This window comes from Camelus ferus, chromosome 21, assembly GCF_009834535.1.
Source record: "Camelus ferus isolate YT-003-E chromosome 21, BCGSAC_Cfer_1.0, whole genome shotgun sequence".
Lineage (NCBI taxonomy): Eukaryota > Metazoa > Chordata > Mammalia > Artiodactyla > Camelidae > Camelus > Camelus ferus.
In genome coordinates, this window is record NC_045716.1 from 14,672,155 (window position 1) to 14,696,197 (window position 24,043).

Below are 24,043 nucleotides of genomic sequence, written 5' to 3' on the forward strand. Positions count from 1 at the left end.
CAGAGGCCAGATACAGGACTTGTAAGTGATACCGGAACATGATCTTGTAAGGATGAAAAAGCGTGGAAGGATTTTAAGCTGAGGAGCATCCTGATTTTGTTCAGTTTTGCCTTGTTGGTACATCTGACAGGCATTTATGTGAAAGATGGATTTGAGAGAACAGGTTTGCAGGTAGTGAGACCTGTTAGGAGACTTGAAATAATATAGGTAAGTTATGTTAGAAATCCTAACTGAGGAAGTGGTAGTAAGGAGGAGAGGAGGTTGATTTCACAAGTGTTTATGAGGTATAATTAATAAGACTTGGTGTTTGGATGAGACATTAGGGAGTCAAGGATGTGCCAAGGTCTCTAACAGATGCTTTTCTGTACCTTTTCTTTTGATGTCTCAGTGGTAGTCCTTTAACCCAGAACTTCTAGTTTTATGTCTGTTTACCTTCTAGTTATCTCTTACCCTAATCCTCAAACTCCCATTTTGTTCATTTTCTTCCATATATCTTCACCATCCCCACTCTCTCCTGCCTGTATTCTTTCCTCCCAGGGAGAACACACTGGACAGGAACATTCAGGACAAGGGGTCGTATATTCATCCCACCATGTACTGTTTGGAAACTGCAGTCCAGTCCGCAGTTCCTGTGGGTCTGTGCTTGTTCCTCCCTTTCCTTTACCTGCCTGAATTTGTCAGCCCTCACACCAGTTTAATGTATTCCAGTGGGATATTTTTTTTATTTGGACGGTATTATATTATTTCATAATCTTCTATGAGAGTGGGGATTTGTGTATGTCTTATTCATTCATTTATCCCTAGTGCTCAGAAAAGTGCTTGGCATATATATGTATGTAATCAGTAAGTATTTGTTGAATAAATTGATCCTGGTGATAAAAATACATGATCAGAGAAAGCAGTAGCCTAGTATGTATAGAGATCATTGGCTTAGGAGTCGGGAAACTTGGATTCTAGTCCTGCCTTTGCCATAAAAGACTTGGGTGGTCTCTGAGAAGTCACTTCTCCTTCGCTGGGCTTCAGTTGCTTCATAGATACAACCATGAAGTCCCTTATGTTGATGGAGTACAGTAAATTAAGGGCATTAATGTACAGCTGAGACTTCAGTGTATATAACAATTCCCTTGCGGTATTTGTCAAGTTTCCTAGCTTTCTCAGTGCCTGAACTATGAAATTATGCTTATTTTTCAGTTGAGTAGACTGTAATAGGAAAGAACTTGCATCTTAAGTTCATCTTAATTGGCTTTTAACTTTTAGACTCTGCTCTCAAAGAAACTGAAAGAGGGAAAAAACTTGAGAAGTGGGTAATTAATATTTGAAACCTAAGTACAGTCATTATAGTTACATTTTCCATTGATGTAATATAAGAGTGTATCTTAATGTATAGAATTAAGACACTTAGTGCTAGAGGTAATTTTAAAAAAATTAAACTTTAAAGATTTTTAATTTAAAATGAAATCTTTTGGTGCTCTGCAGCATTTGAATTTTCTGTTAGTACAAAGCATACAGTATTCCAGGTTTGCAGCTTATCTTGTTAAATGATACCAAGGCCGGAGGGCTTTTGTAGTCACAGTCAGTGACAGTTTAACATCTGCTTTGTGCTCAGCGCTATGTGTATTAACCGGTTCATTGATTCTTTGCAGAGAGGCAAGAAGAGAAACTGAAGAATAACAACAGAGATTTATCAATGGTAAGAGTCCTAAATATAACTTCATCATAAACCATGTGTTTTTCAACAAAAGACCCTGATTTGTATCAAGTACACTGCACTTACCTTTTCAGAAATTTATAGTTTATTCAGGCCGTTTATAGTGTCATGAGTGTTCCTGGGCCAAGTAGACATGAAAATATGCTTCTGGGCTGAAGCTTCATGTTGGTAATATAAATAGCTTTTTTAGGCTGTCTCAGAGGTCATAATTTGTCCCTTTTAACACAGTTTTTATTAGCTTCCCTTTATGTTTTCAAATGAAATAGCTTATTTGCTTTTTCTTCCTCACGTTATTGCTGAGTCTTTGGTTTTATGGTGACCTGGCATTATAGATGGCCTACATTGTGGCCTTTGCTCTTTAAGAAGTCTTTTGTTCTGAGGGCCAGGCACATCATAAAGTGTAAGTGATTTTATTAGCCATTTACTCATTATTTATAAAGAGGAGTGTTTGTTCAAGCCTATTTTTCTGAGGCATAGGTAGGCTAATTATGTGGCTTGACTCATTTTTCTGCTTAATTTCTGGATATTTAACACAGGACATGTGAACTGTGCAACAATTGTCTTTTGCTTACAGAGAGACCTTTGCTGTATTATTTTATCTTCTATTTCTCGAAACATTTATTAAGAAAGATTATAATTTAGAAGTGCATTTTTTTTAAAAAAGCTATTCTGTTTTCACAATCACTACATGTTCATGAGACCAGATTTGAAAACTACAGAAACAAGGGATAAAAATTGCTGATAAACTGTTAATCTTACATCTTTATGATCTTTGGTTTGTTTATATTTTTATGGTATATGTAATTAAGAAAAAAAGTTAGCTGCAAGTAACAGGGTATTTAACAAACAATATTTTAAACATGTAATGGTTTTGCTACTTGCTCAAGGAGTGCAGGGCTCGGTAGTCCTCGTGGGCTGGGTGGCATCGCAGTAACGTCATTAAGGAGTCAGGCTGGCCTGCCTTAGTTTACAGTCGTTTGGTTGTTGGATGATGCTTTTGTGTCAGGCATCGTATTCTTCATTCTGGGCAAGAAGACCGGGCAGAAGGCCTAAAGGGATGCTGACCAAGTTTGTCCCTTTAAAATGTTAAAAAAAAAAAAAATTCTAATCACAGATGTTTAAATGTCTGCCAGTTTAAATTTATGTAATTAAAGAATATATATATTCAAGTTTGTCCCTTTAAAAAGTCCTGGCTAGTACTTGTATTTATAACTTACTGGCTGGAATTGGGTCACATGGTCACCTCAATACTATTCATCAGAAAGGAGCAAGGAGAGGAAGCCTTGGAGGTAGAGGGTGGGTTAGCCAATAAATAGCTTTTTGCCAAGGAGCACTTTTTAAAAAGGACATGAAACCAAAACTTTTGGGGTATGCTTTAGTGCTGGTTTGTCTTTCACGTGAAATGACAATTTGTTGGTCTCCTTCCAGGTTCGAATGAAGTCCATGTTTGCAATTGGCTTTTGCTTTACTGCCCTAATGGGAATGTTTAATTCTATGTGAGTATCCTTTTGTATCCTTTTAATCTAACTATTGCTCTATGTGTGTGTGTGTATGTGAGCTTTAAACTTTTTTAGTAATATTTTATTTTGATATTTCAAATTTATAGAAAAGTTGCAAGAACAGTATATTCATTATCCAGATTCACAATTGTGAATATTTTGCCCTCATTTCTTTCTATTTTTCTCTGTTTCTCCGTATCATATATGTACTCATTCATACATTATTTGTATATTTTTCTTAATCATTCGAGATTTTGTTGTAGGCTTCATGCCCCTTTATCTGTAACTGCTAAAGTTGTATTTCCGAAGAACGTGGATATTCTCTTACTTAACCTCGATCCAATTATCAAAATCAAGGAAGTTAAATTTTGATAGAATACAATTATATGATGACTTTTTCACCCTCTTAATATTGAGGATACCTTATGTATAAGGCAAAGGCTAAGGTATTATGGGCCTCTAAAAATAATTTAATATTCCTCTGAGTTTTAAGTTACTTAGGAGCATACTGCTTCAGAATGAAGGTAGTCATATAAAGATGTTTTGACTCTTAAAATAGTCTCAACGACTATAATTTTGTTGAATGATAAGGTAAATTACTATTGTCTAAACTAGCATGTTGCAGACCTGAGTAATTGTGGTCCTGCTCTTGACAGAAGCTAGGAAGATATCCAGAGACGACAGGCAGTCATTTATTACCTTTCAAAGCTCACCTGAACTATCCCACACCTATTAGAATTGTCCTCACTCACTCTTTTCCTTCCCTTTCTCCTGTTCTTCCCTGCTTCATTTCTGTCTGTCCCTCTGCCTCTCCTGGTACTCAGCCCCTGCCCCCACCTCCAGTCTGTCCTTCTCTCACCACCTGTTAAGGGCTACTTTGTGCCAGGCCTTGTGCTAGGTATCAGGATATAACAAGTAAGCTGTGTTCCTGCCCTTAGTAATATCAAAATTTTATGGGAAGAAAAGACAGATAAACAAATAAATGGATGTTATAGTAGATGTGTGTGTGTGTATGTGTGTATGTGTGTGTGTGTGTCTGTCTGTGTAGTAGGGGAAAGAAGGGAGTGGTTATTTTTACCTAGGTGAGGGACTAGAGAGACTGCCCAAAATGGTTTTAATACAGAATTTCCAGTTAACTAACGATTACTAAAATCATAGACCTCTAGAGCGGAAAAAGACCTTTGGGAGATTAAATAATTTCCCCAGGGTATCCAGAAGTCTCATAATTTCTAACTTAAAATTCTAAACTCAGTATTCTTTTTCACTGCCATGCTTTCTCTCATTTCTTGGGTATATATCACCATGGATTACCAAGTAGACCAAACACTGAAAGACTTTATAGTTATCTAGTAAGTTCCATTGGTACAACAAATATTCTTAAATTTGTCACATTCTGGGCAGTGTGCAGCTGGTTAAGTACTCATCTATATATGTATTTTTTTTAATTTGATGCTTTACCTCTTATTTTTCTCATAGTCTGATTTTTTGAATAATATTTTTATAAGTTAGTGGTGTGTGTGTGTGTAGCTATTCCTGTTGGTCTTGGCTTTATTGTGTGATGACGGTAACGGATTTGAATCCCTGCTTTGCTTAAAGTTCAGCATTTGATTTTATTCCTTAGTCTTACGTGCAGATGGAGTCTAATGAAATTGACTAAGAAATACCTGTGGGAAATATAGCCAGCACTTTATAATAACTAAATGGAGTATAATCTTTAAAAATTGTGAATCACTGTGTTGTACACTCGAAACTTATGTAATATTGTAAATCAACTATACCTCAATTAAAAAAAAAGAAAGAACGGTGGCAATTTCTAACAGTAGTAATGCTGCCTTATATTCATGTGATTCCCTTTTTTAATATTATTTGTGAACATATTATGGTATGAAAGTCTGATCTATGGGAGGGACATCTACTTGAATTATATTTTTCTCCCAGTGTCATATTTTTCCCCTAATGGAACCTCTTTTATCACATTTTTTTCCTCCAATTTTTGAGGTAATACATTCTTGCTGGAAAAATTCCAATAGTATATAAATGTATAAACTATAAAGTAGAGGGCGTGGGGTGTAGCTCAGTGGTAGAGCATGTGCTTATCATGCGTGAGAGCCTGGGTTCACTCCCCAGTACCTCCACTGAAAAAATAAACTGAATATCACTCTGCCTTCCTCAGTTAGGAGTGCATGTCCTTCAAGATTTGTCCTTTTCCTGTCTATATACAAACATTTAGACGCTTGTATATATTGGTTTTTATACCCCAAAATGGTTGTTTTGTAACCTGCTGTAGTTACCTGTGATAATTTTTTTAGATTCAGTACTTGTAGCTCTTACATAATCATTTTTAGTGTCTGTATTACATTGAATGGATGTATCCTAACTTCTATAATCTTTACATAGATATTCACAGGAATTATATACACTAGTATATACTTTTTTTTCCCTCAGGTATGTCTTAGAAGTGTTGCTTGGGTAAAATTTTTGATGGAAGTTGTTCTCCACAAAAGTTTTATTAATGTATATTTTTAGATTATTGCCCTCAGTGCTGGTGAGCGGCTTTTCTCTGTATGCTTGGTATCACTGGGAATTATGTATCGGTTTAATTTTTGAAAATCTAATAGTTGAAAAGTAATTTTTTTTAAATTTGTATTTTTTATGAGATTTAGCATCTCTTCATATACTTATTATATTTTTCCATTTCTAAATTTCTAGTTCATGTTCTTCCCTCCTTTTTTTATTTACAAGAATTCTTTATGTATTGAAATTATTAAACTCTTTTTGGAGATATATAGACAATATTAATTTTTATATCAAATCTATTACTCTTTTTTCTGTTATATAAATAATGCCTTTCTCATTCCAGATTATATAATTTTTTTCGACTTTCTGTTTTTTATATTTAAATTTTGTTTCATCTGTAATTTATTTTGGTGTTTAGTTTCCAACTTTACAAAGTTCTTAGCCATTGTCAATACCAGGTAGTGAATAAATAATATATATTTTCTCTGATGATTTGAAATGATTTGCTTATGGTGTATCAGGTAGCGTCCCAAAGCTTATGCAGTAGAGCACAACCAGGAATGTATATCAGAATCAAAGTTTAAAAAAATGATTTTCTTATACTAGTGATAACAAATAACTTCTGAAAAATTGAAGCAATATGGAATAATACAGAATAAGAAGTGAAAGTGGACCCAATTGAGTTGAAAACTTATGTCCACACAGAAACATGCACGCAGATGTTTATGGCAGCTTTATTGTTAATTGCCAAAACTTAGAAGCAACCAAGATGTTCTTCAGTAGGTAAACGAGCAAACTGTGGTACATCTGGACAGTGGAATATTATTCATTGCTAAAAAGAAATAGGCTATTGATTATGCAGAGATAGGGAGGAGCTGTAAATGCATGTTACTGAGTGAAAGAAGTCAACCTAAAGAGACCACATACTGTTTGATTGCAACTATATGACATCGTAGAAAAGGCAAAAACTATGGAGGCAGTAAAAAGATCAGTGTATGTCAAGGATTAGGTTTGAGGGAGGGATGAATAAGCAGAGCACAGAGAATTTTCAAGGTAAAACTATTCTGTATGATACTTAATAGTGACACATGTTGCTATACATTTATTAAAACCCCAAATTATTATCTGCTAATCCCAGACTCCTAGTTTATCCCTTCTCTGCTTTCTCCTTTGGTAACCATAAGTTTGTTTTCTATGAGTCTCTTTCTGTTTTGTAAATAAAGTCATATAATGGAAAAATATGAAAAAGAATATATATATGTATAACTGAATCACTATGCTGTACACTGAAACTAACGTAACATTGTAAATCAACTATACTTCAATTAAAATGAAACAAAACAAAACCCCATGAGTGAACCCTAATGTGAACTGTGTACTTTGGGTGATAATGAGGTGCCATTATAGGTTCATCAGTTGGCGGTTGTGAATAATGCTTCTGTTAACATCTGTGTGCAGGTTTTTGTATGAACATAGTTTCCGACTCCTTTGTATAGATACCGAGGAGCACAATTGCTGGACTGTGTTCGTGTTTTTATTCTGGTCTTTGTGCCCCGTACATTTAAAAAAATGCATACTTCTTTTGTCTGAGACTACTGCAAGCACCTGGAAGTTAAAGGCTGTATCTCTGTTTTTATAAGCTGGCATGTGAAATTAAAAGTCTACTACGTATTTGATTGTATTGAACAATAACTATTCATTCTTCAGCATAATTTCTCTTAGTTTCACCTTTACCATCTGTAGACTGGAATACATTATCTCTAATATCTATTTTAGTTTTAAAATTTGTTGACAAGAAAAAAGCTTCAGGTTAGGCTAAGATAGGAAGGACTTGAACTCCCAGATTGCCAGAGAAGCAATAGAAGGCACTGATTTTAGCGATTTACTTCTCTTTGGCTTCTCTTCCTGCATCATTTCCATAAAGCTGAAACATTATAATCTCAGAATCAGAGGAGATCTTAAAAGTCGTTTAACCCATTATTTCTGTGTCAGTACAGAAACCCCTCCAATAATACCTCTAGCAGATAATTTTCCATCCTCTTTTTAATTATTTTCGATGATGAGGGGCTTGATGTTTTCTTAGATTATACAGTTTTACTGAGTAGTTTTTAGGGTTTGAAAGTGGTTCCTTTTAATGTGCCAAAATATGCTTCCTTGTTCTCCTGTTCATGAGCAGTGGTCCTGCCGTCTGAAACTGCACAAAGTGCGCTTAAAGAAATAGTTGGCCTATTATAAGCCATCCCTCTCTTTACACCTTTTTCCTTCTCGCTCCAACTCTTCATTATTAGGTTAGACACCAGTTCACATAAGCTATTCCTATGGCAAACTTCTAGTCTCCTAGAAAAATTGATTTGACTTTTTTTCCCTCATATTTGTGGCTACCTTAAGGTCTCATGTATAGTAAGTGTTCAGTTTCACATAAATGAATAACTTACAGGACATAAGCTTTTTTTTAAAAGCTTTTTTCCAGCTTTATTGAAATATAATTGACATATAATATAGAACATTGTGTATGTTTAAGGTGTACAGAGTGATAATTTGATACACATATGTATTGCAAAATGATGACCACAATAAAGTTAACAGATCCTTCACCTCATGTAAATAACATTTTGTTGTGGTGAGAACACTTAAAATTTACTCTCTTAGCAACTTTCAAGTATATAATACAGTATTAACTGTAACCACTTGGCTGTACATTAGATCCCCAGAACTTACTCATCTTAAAACTGAAAGTTTGTACCCTTTGACCAGTGTTTCCCTATTTCCCCCACCCCCTACCCTCTGGAACCACCAATCTAATTGTTTCCATGAATTCAGCCTTTTCAGATTCCACGTATAAATGATATCATACAGTATTTGTCTTTCTCTGTCAGACTTTTTCGCTTAGCATAATGCCCTGAGGTTTCATCTGTGTTACCACAAATGGCAAGATTTCCATTTTTTATGTCTGAAAAAACCTCCATTGTACATGGAGTGTATATATATATACACACCACATTTTCTTTATCCATTCATCTGTCAATGGACACTTAGGTTGTTTCTGTATCTTGGCTGTTATGAATGATACTTCAGGGACAAGGGAGTGCCGATCTCTTTGAGATAGTAGTTTATTTCAACTCCTCTGGGTATATACTTGGAAATGAGATTGCTAGATCATATGATAGTTTTGTTTTTAATTTTTTGAGCAATAGCCATATTGTTTTTCATAGTAGCTGTACGAGTTTACATTCCCACCAACAGTGCATAAGGGTTTTCTCCACATCCTTGCCAGCGTTTGATTTCTCTTATTCTTTTGTTCGTAGTCATTCTAACAGGCATGAGGTGAAATCTCATTGTGATTTTGATTTGCATTTCCCTGATAATTAGTAATGTTGATCACCTTTTCATGTACTTTTTGGCTATTTGTTTGTCTTGTTTGGAGAAATATGTATTCAGATCCTCTGCCCACTTTTTTTCCCCTCTGCCCTTCTGTTTAGAATACCTTCTATTTAATTGGATTATGATGATGATGATGATGATTATTATTCTTTTGAGTTGTACGAATTCCTTATCTATTTTGGATATTAACCCCTTATCAAATATATGGTTTGCAGATATTTTCTCCCACTCCATAATTTGCCTTTTCATTTTGTTGTTTCTTCTGCTGTGCAGAAGCTTTTTAGTTTGATGTAGTCCCATTCGTTGATTTTTGTTGCTTATGCTCTTGGTGTCATATCCAAAAAATCATCGCCAAGACCAGTGTCAAGGAGCCTTTTCCTTTGTTTTCTTCTTTGTTTTGTTTTACAGTTTCAGGTCTCATATATAAGTCCTTAATCCACTTTGAGTTAATTTTTGTGAGTGGTGTATGATAGGGATCCAGTATCATTCTTTTGCTTATGAATATTCAGTTTACCCAGCACTGTTTTTTAAAGAGACTATCCTTTTCCCCTGTGAGTATTTCTTGGCTTGTTTGTCAAATGTTAGTTGATTCTATATGTGTGAGTTTATTTCTGGACTCTCCATTCTGCTCCATTAGTCTGCATGCCTGTTTTTATGCCAGTATCATATTGGTTTGTTTACTGTAACTTTGTAATATAGTTTGAAATCAAAAAGTTGTTGCCTGCAGCTTTGTTCTTTCCCAAAATTGCTTTGCCAGTTTAGGATCTCTTGTGGTTCCATACGAGTTTTAGTATTGTTTTTTTCCATTTTTGTGAAAAGTGGAATTTTGATAGAGATTGTATTGGATCTATAGGGATATAGTTTTTTTTAATAAAAATACTTATAATGAATATTTCTACCTTTTAAGTGAGTTGATAAATATTTTAACATTTCTCAGTCTTAATTTCTAACACAGTAAATATTGATAGATATAACCTCTAAACAAAACCTTTTTAGAGTCTTCAATAATTTTTCAGAGTGTTAAGGAATCCTGATACTGAAAAAAATTAAGAACCACTAGTTTAGAAAAAGATCGATGGAAAAAATCTAGGTCTTTCCGTACATTCTGGTACTCCAGGTCTCTTTTCAGAATATCACCTTTTCTTTGTTTTTTAGAGATCAAGGGACTTGAAGTTCTATTTCTGTCCCAGATTCTCCTCTGGAACTAAGAAGCTTGTCAGTCTTCCAAAAATAACAATTCTTTGTTTTTTCCTTTTTAGATTTGATGGTAGAGTGGTGGCAAAACTCCCTTTCACTCCACTTTCCTACATCCAAGGACTGTCTCATCGAAATCTGCTGGGGGATGACACCACAGACTGTTCCTTCATCTTCCTGTATATTCTCTGTACCATGTCGATTAGACAGGTGAGTGACCACATCCACTATTTAATGTATATGTCCTTCCTTGCTCTTCTATCCTAAATTAGTGTTTGGTTCTGTCATACTGAAAGTGTCTGCCTGCTGCTACTGAGATCTTCCAGTTGCTTATTTTAGAATTCCAGTGTATCATCTAAAGCTGTCTTAAATGTATATAGGTCTAGATTACTGATCCTTAGGGATGGGAAGTAGCCATAAAACCAAACATGGTTCCACATCCTATTTTTAGAGCTCTCAAGTTTCTTCTTTATTGCAATTATCTAAATAGAAAAGTAGAGTAGGATTTTGTCTTCCTATTGTCATTTCTCCTTTATTATACACCAGTGCCTTTTGGCTCTTCAGGAACACAAGTAAGCGTAATGATTTGGTGACTCTAAGTTGTTCACAGTTGAGATAAAGTCTGGAATTTACATTTGAGCAACATGATGATCAGACTTTCGTAGTGAAAGAGTGAGAGCGAATAGAGGCGTATAGGGGTGTGAGAGCCTGGGAGAGAGACGTAACATTCAGTTAGTAGGGGAAGATTCAGGCAGAAAGTTTGAAAGAGTGAAGTGGCTTCTGAGATGGGACTTTAGCAAGTAAGAGGGGTTAAAGGCACTGGCTCAGGAACTCTATGTTCCAGGGCATTATTCAGCTTTTGAACATACTGTCATTCAGCAGGTAGTGCAGTGGGGAGGTTGGCACACGCATTAAGTATGACCATGATTCTTTCAATGTTTGTTCCATAAGTGATTCTTTCACAGCTGTCTTTCGTCTTCTTCCTCTGAATACTGTCTGTGACAGCAGCGTTTTGGTTGGTCTGGCACGTGGGAATAAGTAGGAGATGGAATTATAGCCTGAAGTTCTCAAAGATCTTCATGCTCTTACTGCCTAATACTTCATCTCCCATCTCATCCAGCACTCCAGCCATTCTGACCTGCCTGACAGTTTCCACATGCCACTCATTTTTTGTGAACTGCTCTCCCTTCTATCTGGGTGCCTCCCACCTTCTGCATATTAAATGCAACTAAGTTTCAAGGCTTTTTGGAATCATTTTGGGATGCCTACTGCATTCTGAAGGATAAATGTGAAAGGGACATGCCCAGATGTGGAAATGTCAGAAGACTGTTGTAGTAGCCTAGCAAAAAATCATGTTCTAAGCTATTACAGCAATGAGAGGGATGAAAAGGAGGGGACAAAGTTGAGAAATACATAGAGGGGAACCAGTAGAATTTAGTGATTGATTTAATGTGAAGGAGAAACTAAGGTGACGCCCACATTACGGCTTTGGTGACCAAATGAAGGATGGGAATAGAGGAAAGAGGAGTAGGTTGGTTAGAAGACTTGCTGCTTGAGGACTTTGTGGGGCCTCAAGTTGGTATGTCCGCCAGGAAGTTGTATTCTTGTGTAGCCAAGCTGTGTACTGCACCTTGTGAAATGCTTTAGCATTTTGGCTTATCCAAAGGTGGAAGCCAAGACAGTGACAACAGATCTCTTTGTTGGTTTGACAGAGGTCCGTTGATATGTAGACTATTGCTCTTAAATCTGATTATTTAAATAGGAAGTTTTAAAATTGAAGCTGGGGTCGAAATGTTAATAAAATGCAGTGATGTATACTTTCTATTTTAAGCGACAAAGAGCAATTGTATTTTAATTACATGCAGATGTTACTGCTTTATTTGTGATGGCTCACAGTAGTCATTTTATTTTATATTATTTTATTATTTTATTATTTTTTTTACAGTAGTCATTTTAGATGCCCCATTTATACTGCTCCCTGGACACTGGTACTTAGAAGTCACCATCTGAAACTGGAGTTTTTTTAAATGAAATAAATGTTAAGAATGATCATTCAGAAAGTTCAGCTCAAGTTGGTCTTTAAACTCCTTCCAGTTATTTCAGAAAGTCTGGTGAGGCGTATGTCTAGCAGTTAATTTTACCAGGAATGCCATGGTCATTTACCATGGTGGTCAGCAAACTTTCTGTAAGGATCTCGATAATAAATATTTTTGTATTTATTTTTCAGGCCGTACAATTTCTATCACAACTACTCAACTCTGCCATTGTAGTATGAAAGCACCCTAGACAATATGTAAATGAATGAGTGTGGCTGTGTTCCAGTAAAACTTTATTGAGAAAAGGAAAAAAGAAGGCAGCAGGCCAGCCATAGCCTGCTAATCCCTGAAGGTTCAGGCAGAGACTGTCACAAACTCTGCTGCCATTACAGTATGAAAACAGTCCTGGACAATATGCAAGTGACTGAGTGTGGCTGTGTTCCAGTAAAACAGGCAGCAGACCAGCTATGCTAACCCCTGAGGGCCAGAGTGTACACCATGCGCTGTGAAGTAGGAACATCCACAAATACTAGACTGGTAGGGCTGAGTGAAATAATTGCGTATTGAATACAAAAAAGGGCAGGGGTAGGGAAGGGGCAGCAGAAAAACACAAAAGAATCCCATGTGTTTGTTTGCAGCCAATGAGGATGTATACTCACATTTTTCACTTCTGCTTGCCTGGCTCCGTGCACCAATATTAATAAGAGAAGAATATATAGAGCTATAGTGTAGGTATTCTGAGATATTAAAGATCTTCGGAAAATCACTGAAATGACCTATTTCTATAATTTTTGTTTTATTAGCTGCAAATAGTTTCTGTACCTGTTCTTTATTGGTTGTTAGTTTTTATACTGGAGGATTATGAACTTGTATCCAGTCGAAACACCTGAGCATTTGAAGTGTTACTAGGGGATATGTACTTCTTTTTTTGATTTAAAATGCTTATCAGCTTGCTCTTTCCATGTTTTGTTTTGTCGTTTTGTTTACTTTTTAGGATCTTAGGTTACATCTCAGTTGACTCTATAGATACCTGCGACATGAACAGTCAAAATATGAGGCTTTCAGATTATAAACTGTACTATGATTTCTTCAATGAGGTCATTCTCAGGCAAGGAAATGGGTCACTTGGTTTCAGATATGCACTGTAGCATAAAGTAATTTTAGGAGAACATATGAATTAGGTTTTTTATTTGTTTGTTTTGGGTTGTAAAGTTGAGGGAACTAAATAGAATGATTCAAGTTTCCATCACAGTTTTTCATATTCTGCCTTATATTACAGGATTTTTTGTTTATTTTTGTCTGCTTCTAATTTTCATCTATTTTCTTCTCCTTTCCTCTCCAACTCTTTTAAGGTAGTAATTTTTTTAAATAGTTTGAAACAGTCTCCTCAATATTACAATACTTAATACTGATGTATCTACTTACTGACACGTGCAACTTTCAAAAAAGAGAAAACAGTATCACAAAGGTTATTTTATGCTTCTAGGTATGTCCCAACCCACCCTTTAAACCACCTAACAATCTCATAGATAAGCTTCCATGTCTGTATTAAGGTAGTAATTTCTTAATTGTCTTTATATCCGTTATAGTTCCTATGCATGGTACATAGTATGTACCTGAAAAGCACATGTTAAACAAACAGTGGATGCGTCACCAAAGTATAAACTTATAAACTGGGTAAATTGGGGTTTTACCATTTTTCACTCCCTAGAGCTATGCATGAAAAATTCATGGTTTCCCCAACCTCCAATAGAAATTATCAGACTTCTGGGGTTTTAACAATCTAATAGATAAGAATCGATATCTCATTGTAGTTTCAATTTGCATTTGCATCTAGCGTCTCTATTTGTCTGAGAGCTGTTTATATATTTTTTCATTCTTTGGTGGTCGAGAGATTGTATGCTTTTTGCCTATTTCTCTCTTGGGTTGTTGGTCTTTTTCTTAATTTTTAGCTGTTAGCCCTCTCTGTATGCTGTAAGTTGCAGATAATTTTTGCAAATGGTTATTTGTGTTTCAGTTTTACTTAGAATGGTTTTTGTCCAGGCAAAATTTTATTTGCTGGGTTTTTTTTTCTTTTTTGGTCAGATTAATTAGTCTTTTATGGCTTTTGGATTTTTAGTCATGGTTAGAAAGTTCCTCTCTACACCAAAGTTGTAAAGAAAGTCACCCTTGTTTTCTTTGAGAACTTTCTGGTTTCATGCCTCGCATTTAAGGCATGAGTTGACCCATTTGGCGCTGATAGTAGTGTACCTTATTTGTTCTTTCTTTGCTCTCTTGTACTTTGCCAACTACTACGTGATTTTTGTGAGGGGAAACGTAAAAACATGGATTCATTTGAGATCAAAGGTTGCCTACCCCTTTTTTCAAAGACTGAAGAAGCCAGAGGGTGAAAAGAATGCAGTGCGGTGAATGATTGTTCTTGAATGCGGTGTGTGTTTGAATTGCTGAATCCCTGTCAGCAGCCTGCTCTGAGTATTCTCTCTAGAGTGCTTGGCTGAATTCCTCTCTGAAATTTGAAAGTCTGTTCAGATCCAGTGGCAAGTGTTTAATTAGGGACACTCCTACGTTCTTCACACCTTGTTTAGATAATCAGGTCTTTTGGAATGTGCTGGTGTTAAATATACAGGGCAGGCTAAGCAGTGTGTTCTGAACCTCTAGAGTGAAAGAATATGGAAGAGTGGGTCAGAACATGTGTGTGTCATGCCTGGAGAGTCTCAAGGTTTAAACTTGTCAGCTGACTGCTCATGATAGCAGTTTTCCTGAGGAATTCTCAAGGCAGTCTCTCTTATGCCTAGAAACTACTTTCTGGTTTCCTGTATTCAGTAATTCCAGTGCTGTTAATCTCTGTTTATGATGATAAGATAGATATAAACTTTACTGTTTTAACCATTTCAACTGTACAGTTCTATGGCATGAAGTACAGTTTACATTATTGTACAGCCATCTCCACTATCCATCTCGCGAACTTTATCGTCTTCCCAAGCTGAAAATCTTGTGCCTATTAATTAACTCTGCATTACCCACTCCCCTCCTCAGTCCCTGGCAGCTGCCATTCTACTTTCTGTCTTTGTGAAGTTGATTGACCTCATATGAGTATAATCATACGATACTTATCCTTTTATAACTGGCGTAGTGTTTTCAAGGTTCATCCATATTGTAGCATGTGTCAGAATCTCCTTCCTTTTTCGGGGTGAATAGATAAACCAGACATGGTATATACGTAGTATGGAATGTCTGTTCATCTGTCAAAAAGGCACTAGATTTCTTCTACCTTTTGGCTTTTGTGAGTAACACTGCTATGAACATGGATGTATAAATGTCTGAGTTCCTGTTTTCATTTCTTTTTTGCAAATAGACCCAGGAGTAGGATTGCTGGGTCATACTGCAGTTCTATATTTAATTTTTTGGGGGGGGAATCAACGTACTGTTTTCCATAGCTACACTCCATTTTACCCAGTACTGTTAATCTTAAGGCTTTAGTTCACCACCAACTTGAGACCATTTTTAAAAGGATACAAGTAATTTCTCATGCTTTTGTTTCAATGAGTGAAAAACGTAATTTCCTTCACTCAGGGTTGATGTTCATGCTAAACATGTAAAAACAAAGTATATTTTATTCAAGTTAACCTCCAGCAATGAGGGAATGGCATTGCTTGTTTTAGTGGGGAAGTCTTATAGTAAATCAGAACAGAGCGTTTTTGAGAATGGGGAGCATTTCTCTTATTAGAGTCTTTAAAGTGTCAACAGTTTACTTGCTGAAAAGAGTAGATTATTTCATCAGCAGGTTTTCAGAATTCATGTTTTTAACTCCTTTTATTTGTGACCACATTTACATACGTCAGTTAATAACACCTCTACAGTATTAACCAGAATCCACTTCCTTTACTAAATGTGAGTAATGGAATGATTAAACCAACTAGCTCTAGTCCTTTCGTGACAATACCCCAGAGGCAGGGAGATGGGGGTGCTAGCTGGTGAAAAAAAAAGTATCACCTTTAGAACAAGTGCTAACTTTCTATATCATTGTCATCTGATAATTATAACATGCCCTCCTTATTATGATAGAGATGTAATGTTACGTTGAATTAAGGGTATCTATCTGCTCCAGTAATTTTGACCCCTATCTTTAAAAGAACTTATTATTATCACATTAGTAATAATTCATTAATAGAGTCCTCTGTTCATTTATTCGTTTAACAAAATTGGACACATACATGTATCAGGGTCTGTGCTGGGTGCTTAAAAGACAGTTGCAGACAAAACTGACATATAATTATGGCCCTTGCCTTCTGGAACTTAAATTTTTTTTTTTTTTTTGAAATAAAAAGGTTAATTTTCCCCACTTACAGCTTCACTTAAAAAAATCATTATCAAATATGGAGTGTAGAAGTATATTTAAAATTATTTCTGTTATACTGATCATTCAGAGTAGAGGCAGATTATTTTTAAACCTAAACTAAGGCAATTTTATGACATTTTACTAATTCACAGACGTGTTTGAGGGTCTGGCTTTCATCTATTACATATTTTTTCACATTCTAGTATGTTATTGATTATATGATTCACCATTAGAGTGTTCAAGAAAAAGCAGAAATAATACTATACGGATCATATAATAGGTTTTAAGACATATTCCTACTTTAGAAACTTTAAAATGGTGAGGATAGAGTAGGAATGCATTGTAAGGTTAAGGAAATACAGTATTTGGAGGTAAAACACCAAGGTTTGATTCTTGTTGCCACTTACTGGCTAAGCGTCCTTGGGAAAATCTTATAACCTGTCTGGGTCTTAGTGGGGTTCAGTGTACAGCCTCACCACATTACCATGTTATGATAATCAGATGACAGTGATAGAACATTAGCAGTTTTTCTTAAGGTGATACTTTCTTTAACCAGTTAGTGCCTGCCCCCAACCCTTGGGGTATTGTAAAAATTAATCTCTGTTTCCCAGTCCAAGATAGGACAAAGTTTCTTTCCACAGATTAAAACATGGTGATATGTCATATTAACTGAAAACAAATCTAATTACCTTTCCTCATTTTTTTCTTTCCCCTTTTGTTTACTTCGTTAATGTTGAGTGATGAATGATTAGCTGCCTTGACCTTCACACTGCTGTTTCCTTTGTGTGAATTTGTAGCAGTGGAAATGGTAGATCTGCCAGCTTTTATCAGAGGTGTTAAATTAGTCCAAGGTAGTGATGGAATTTAAGAATAAAAGGAAGTTTTCTGAACTCCAAAACTCAAGTACTTGCTTTTTTTCTTTTTCTTTTGAGTCTGTAGTGGGTTGAGTAAATGGTGATCTCTATAGAAAGTGCTCTAAATCTTAGTGAAAATCCAAGCAAACTTACCTGGTAAACAGCCAAGGGAAAACTGGTCTATTCTTATAAATTTATATGACAGTAAAAGCTATGAACAGAATTCCCTTTTTTTTTTTTTTTTTTTTTTTGAAAGCGAGAAAGATGAGTAGTTCTGAGGAAAAGTGCAAGAAAGAATTTTTTTTTCTTTTGTCACCCACATTATGGATGTATGACTGTAATCCGAAAAAGTATCAGTGAGAATTTGTTATTGTCTCCTTCAACAGGTATATGTGCTCAAAACAGTGATAGAAATAAGTAAATTTTATTTTTTTCTCACACTTTTGGCTTTACTAGGGCAAAAAAAAATTTGATGTGGCTTGTATATCCATAGAAAGAGAGTTTAATTATGTCATGCCAGTATATCTTAAAGTCATCAAAATGATAGAAGGACCAGATAGATGCCTGCCGTCTCCTGCACCTCATCATTATTTTTGTCACTTTATTTAAGGCTTAGAACTTAATTCATTAATTTTGACATAGCTCATCTGCAAGCAGTAGTACTTCACTTCAGATCAGGGGGAGAATGCATGGGTTCAGAAAGTGATAGCTAACTACCGAGTGAAAAGAACAGTTTATTCAGGCATCATCTTCATCTGATCCTTTTGTGAAGTGTTTCAGCACGTGAGTTCAAGGCTTTATTTAGAATATCCCTGTTGTTGCTGAAGAATGACTCAAGTCCTTATACTATGCCAGGAATTATTCTTTGATGCTAAGAATACAAGAGCAAAAACTGATTTTCTCTCCCCTTGTGGAACTCACAATCACTGTGGGCAGACAGACCCATGAGTAAGAGGAGCGTGTGACTGACGCCCTTTGTGCATGTGTGCATGTTCAGAATGGTATAGGAGGGAAAAACATGCTATGGAAGTGAAATGCTACACGGATTAGTTCTAAGAAACTAAGATTTTGTACAAGAGGGCCAACTGAGTTGTATCTTGAAGGATGAGTAGGACTTTTCCAGTCTTATCAGAACATTCTTGGCATAGAAAGCAGTGTGAGTAAAAACATGGAGGCCTGAAAGTATGTGGTGAGTATAGAGACCACTGAGTCCAGAGTGACTGGTGGGATATAACAGGAGATGAAGCATGTTACTGCTTAATGTCTCTACCTCACAGTACAACGTTAAGCGATTTTTTTTTTTTTTGCTTGCTTGCTTTTCTTTTTTTTTTTTTTTTTGCATGTATTTCTTATAGTGCAAGTCTGCTAGTGACAAATTCTCTTAATCATTTATCAAAAAATATTTATTTTATCATTATTCTTTTTTTTTAATCTTTATTCTTGGAGGATATTTTCACAGGATATAGAATTCTGGGTTGACTGTTTTTGTTTTCATCTTTTTGGCTGTTTAATGTACCTTTCCACTGCCTTCTGGCCTCTTACTGTTTCTGATGGAAGTCCTTCATATCTTTGTACACCTGTAGATGATGTGTCACTTTTCCCTGTCTGCTTTCAGGCTTTTTCCTTTTAAGTTTGGTTTAAAGTCTCTTTCTCTCTGTTCCTTGGATAGGATAATTTCTGGTAACATGTCTTCAAGTTCAAGGACTCCTCTTTCAGCTCTAATATGAATTAACCCTTAGCTCATCCAATGATTTTAAAATTTTCATATAGTATTTTTTAGCTGCAGATTTTCCATTTGGTTCTTTTTGGTTTTTCTCTTTCCCTGCTGAAGTTTCTTACTTGTTCCTTTATTATGAATATATTTTCTTTTATGTCCTTAGGCATAGTTATTTAACTGCTTTGAAAACCTTGTCTACTAATTCCAAAATTTGGATCATCTCAAGGTTGAACCCTGTCTGTCGCCTGTTCTTCTCTGTAGCATGAGTCATGTTTTCCCCTTTCTCTCTGAGAGGGAGGTAATTAGGTTTCTTCACTGAGTTCCACTTGGAAGAGGTACTGGGGATTGAACGGGACCTCTTGAGTGCTGAGCGTGTGCTCTACGACTTGAACTATGCCCTTCCCTCTTTCCATTTCTTGTGTCTAGTAATTCTGGTTTGTATCTTGGGCATTGTGACTGATAGGCTGTAGAGACTCTGGATTTTGTTGTTCTTTAAAAGAATGTTTTTGTTCATTTGTTTGTTTGTTTGTTTAAATGGGCAATTAACTTAGCATTGGAACTCCAAACTCTTTCTCCTTTGTGGTAGGCAGCACCTGAAGTCTCTTATTTTAGTCTCAGCTGGGCTGCTTGAAGGCAACCTCACTCATGCATAGTTTGAGTCAGCCAGAGATGTGGGCAGGGTTTAGATGTAGAATTTTGAACTCCTCTCAGTTTTACAGGATTTTTCCCCCTTGATTTTCAGCTGTTATGGCTGCTCTCAACCCTGTCCTTTGGTTCTTCAAACTAGTAAGGCTGCAATTTCATTCTGAGTTTTAGATACCCTACACAGTGCCAGCTGGGTTCTTCTATCCATTATGAGATTTTAAAAGAATAAAGCATCTTTTCTTCTTGTACTTAACTAAAATTCAGAACATTTTCCTTGACTTGATCCTTAAATAGGGGATAAATAAGAGATATAGGGAAATTTTCTTTGGAAATATGGTTGAGAGAGAGAGAGATTGAAATTGTCACTTGATCCCTTACCCCCTCCCCCCCAAAAAAGAGACCTTTATTACAAAAGAGGCCTTTGGACAGTCCCAGACAGAAAATAGTCATTCAGCTTTACAAAGGAAGTGGAGTTACTCTTGTGCAGATTTATGTTCTCATCCTCCTTTTCAGAATTTTGATTTCCACTCTGGAGAATATATGTTAAAGTCTGCAATATAATTTATTGCAATATAAACACATTCGTAGCCATAGGACTGTGGCTCCTTGAAGGTGCTTGTTGGGGAAGCTTGAAGGGCCCAGCAAGGGGCTTCAGGTTCCCAACACTGTTTTTTCTGTTTTATTTGTTGGAGTTTTAAGTGAGATTTTGTTTAAAGAAAGGATTCTGAGTCACAAAAAAGGATAAAATAGTACCACTTACAGCAACATGAATGGACCTGGAGATCGTCATTCTAAGTGAAGTAAGCCAGAAAAAGAAAGAAAAACACTGTATGATATCACTTATATGTGGAATCCTTAACAAAAGGAAACAAATGAACTACTTAATATTTATAATTTAGATGACTGATTTCTTGAATATGTGTAAGCACATTTGACTGTCCTTTTGATTGGATTACTACATTCTGTGGATTCTCATAAAAAAAAAAAAGAAAGAAAGGATTCTGTAGCTAAAGGGTCTGAAAACAATTGATCTCATGAGCCCCCTTCTTTTAAACATAAGGAAAATTGAGATTTGGTAAAGTGAAAGAGAATGCTTATTGTTTTCTTTCCTTAGTTTGCCAGTACTGGAAATAAGTCTCCTGAAGGCTAACCCAGTAATATTTCAGCTATACCCATGTTGTACTGTCATTTTTTTTTTCAGTAAAAATTTAATCTGTACACCATTCTCCCAATCAGCCTATTCAGATACAATGTGAAAATCCTGGGATTATTGGATGGGGCCATTTAAGGTGATTGGATTTTACACACAGCATTATGGATAAAGTAAAGATTATGTTATGGGAACTTGATGGGTAATTGTAATCAATTGGAAGCGAAGGCTAGTAACCAGATGCCAGAGAAACTAACAGAGAGTGAGCTGAGACTGCCATGGCTGAGTTATTTTAGCTAAATGACTAAGGAATAAAATTTAGCAGAATGTGTTTATTGCCAGTGACCTGAGTCTTCCCAAAATATCCAGTTAGCAACCAACAACTTCCTTTTCTTGATCACCGGTCCTTATCCTTTACAGGGAGGAAGGAACGCAAATCCTGTAGTGGTATTTTTCTGGGTTTCCTGCCAATAGAAGGCATGATTACGGGAAAATGTTTTTCCTTTGTTTTTCCCTTCTGACATACAGTCTTCAGTTGCTACCCTATTATAGGACTGGACAGAAATCCAAAATAATTGTTTCATATTTTTCTAAAACCTTACCGTACCTTATATTTTGCATTTCTGTTGTGTTCTTCCATATCATCTCCATAATATGTTAAAACTCCTGTCTTTTAGCAAAATACGTATTTCTAAACTAAATCTTGCTAATTAAGAAGGCCTGAAAAACTGGAGGAGAATTGAGAGACCATAGGAGAGCAGTCAGGTCAAGTTTAATGGATGAGGTTGTTGAAAGATATAAAGGAGGTAATAAATACAAACATACCTGCCCCACAGTGTAAAGCTCAGCAAGTATGTGTTGAATTACAGCCTAGCAGTTGGATCTCCTTCTTTTATGTTCATGGAAGGATAATAATAAGGCTGCTCCATTGAGTTGTTGTGAGGATTAAATGAGAATATACATGTAAAGTCCTTTGAGATGGTACCTACGGAAATATTTATCTTCATTTTAAATTGTCCTTTTTAGCAATATTGCAAACAGTTGGAGGCAATGAATGAGAAAAGGGTATACAACTATTATTAATACAACTGTTATTTTTCCATATATTCTTGTAGTCTTTGTATGCGTTTTTTAAGACTATTTTTTAGAGCGGTTTTAGGTTCACAGCAAAACTGGAAGGTACAGAGATTTCCCATCTACTCTTTGTCCCCGACTTACACACAGCCTCCTCCACTGTCAACACCTTGCATAAGAATGGCACAGTTTTTACAATTGATGAACCTACATTGACACATCATTGTCACCCACAGTCCCTAATTTACATTAGTGTTCACTCTTGGTGCCTGTGGGTTTTGAATTATATGCATTAATTCACTTAACAATATAACATATTTTTTCTATGGTATGCTCATATATGGTCTTCATAATTGTGAATTTTTTATAGGCCAGGCCTGCTACAAGATTTATCACTCCTAAGATGAAGGTCCCTTAGAAAGTTGTGGTTTAGTAGAGGAAAACTGCCTTGAGTTATGTATCAGTTCACATCCTGACTTATATCCTCACTCTGCCTCAGCTTTGTCATCTCAAAAGCAAGACAACTATGGACCAAGACCTAGTCCTTAAAACTATTTGCAAACTTTAAAGTGCATAGAAATATAGGATGTTATTACCACTGTGGACAGAATAGTGACCTCTACTCTTTTACTTACGTCTTTTGCATCTTGAGACCACCAGTTATTTCCCACCTGTGTTTGAGAGGAGAAGACTTCACAGACGGGGAATCCGGGGGAGTTTTATCTAAGAAAAATCATCATGGGTTCATTTGTGAGATTTTAGGAATTTAAACTGATTACTTAGAACTTCACTAAAGGATAAGATTTATGACAGAGAATGCAGAGCGTTTGACATTAAAATACAAATACTTGGGTAATGTACCAGTGATAAATTTGATTTAGTGTTCCCAAAGGGAGCCTGTGACAGGAGCCACAAGGAGAACACATTATAGAACTGCCTGTATCTCCATGAACTTCAGCCTTGGTTACTAACATTTAACGTTTTTGTTGCCGTTAGGGCTGTTTTCCATCTAGAGCCCTGGCCTATGTCCAGCAGTCACTTACATGTTTTCAATTCGTATTGAGACTGTCAACAGTCTACCCTTTTGGCCTGCCCTTCAGAGTATTTCTTACTTTCCTTTCATTTGTCTTCCTTAAATGATAGTAAACCTGTAATTTAAAGGGCATCAGAGGTGTTTACACTGGTCTTTATTTCCAAAATGATAAGGACTCCCTTAACTGACCCCCTGTCTCTACAGGATAACTGAGCTGTGATGCCTTGTGTATTTTGTCTAGACTGTGTTACTGTGTTTGTTAACTAGACAAATGTGTTTATCAGCAGCTATTTCTGTCATGTCTTATTATTTTGAATTTTATCTTTAATTTCCCACAATGCCTTGCTTAATGCAGCATACTTGTAGGTGGTCAGTAAATACTTAGTGATTAAATAAAAGAACTTGGGAAATTAGTGACTTTATATCATTTGGTCTTCTTAATGCCTCGTGCAGTGAATTTTTAGAGGGGGCCATGAAGAAGCTATTTTTATTATGAAAGTAATAAAAACAGTCTTCAGCTTTACTGAGGAGAAGTAATCTGAGCTACTAATGATTGATTTTTCTTCTTGTTTTTTTATTTTTTTTCTTTCTCTGTGTTTCTATTTTCTTTTCTTTCCTTTCTTTCTTTCATTCTTTCTTTTTTTCTTTCTTTCCTTTCTTCCTTTCTTTCTTTCTTTTTTTTTTTTTTAATGGAGGTACTGGGGACTGAATCCAGAACCTTGTGCATGCTAAGCATGCACTCTACCAACTGAGTTCGACCCACCCCTTCCCGGATTTCTTTTTAAAGTAAAGCATGATCTATAGTATTGAGAGTGAGTGAGTGAGTGAATGAATGAATGAATATTTTATGGTACATATAATTTAAATGAGTTTTAAAGTTGTGCCTTCATATTTAA

General features: G+C 35.8%; 1 protein-coding gene across 2 annotated transcripts in view; it reads left to right on the top strand.

Moving 5' to 3' along the window:
• The window catches only part of TMCO1 (transmembrane and coiled-coil domains 1), a 46,133-nt gene that overhangs the window by 14,909 nt on the left and 7,181 nt on the right, over window positions 1-24,043 (top strand). Inside the window, exons 4-6 of one of the 2 annotated variants that reach the window (XM_006175929.3) lie at window positions 1,644-1,690; window positions 3,137-3,204; window positions 10,365-10,509. In XM_006175929.3, the coding sequence (XP_006175991.1) occupies window positions 1,644-1,690; window positions 3,137-3,204; window positions 10,365-10,509 (260 nt within the window). The remainder of the gene's footprint in view (window positions 1-1,643; window positions 1,691-3,136; window positions 3,205-10,364; window positions 10,510-24,043) is intronic. The other variant, XM_032463827.1, reaches the window with a different exon arrangement.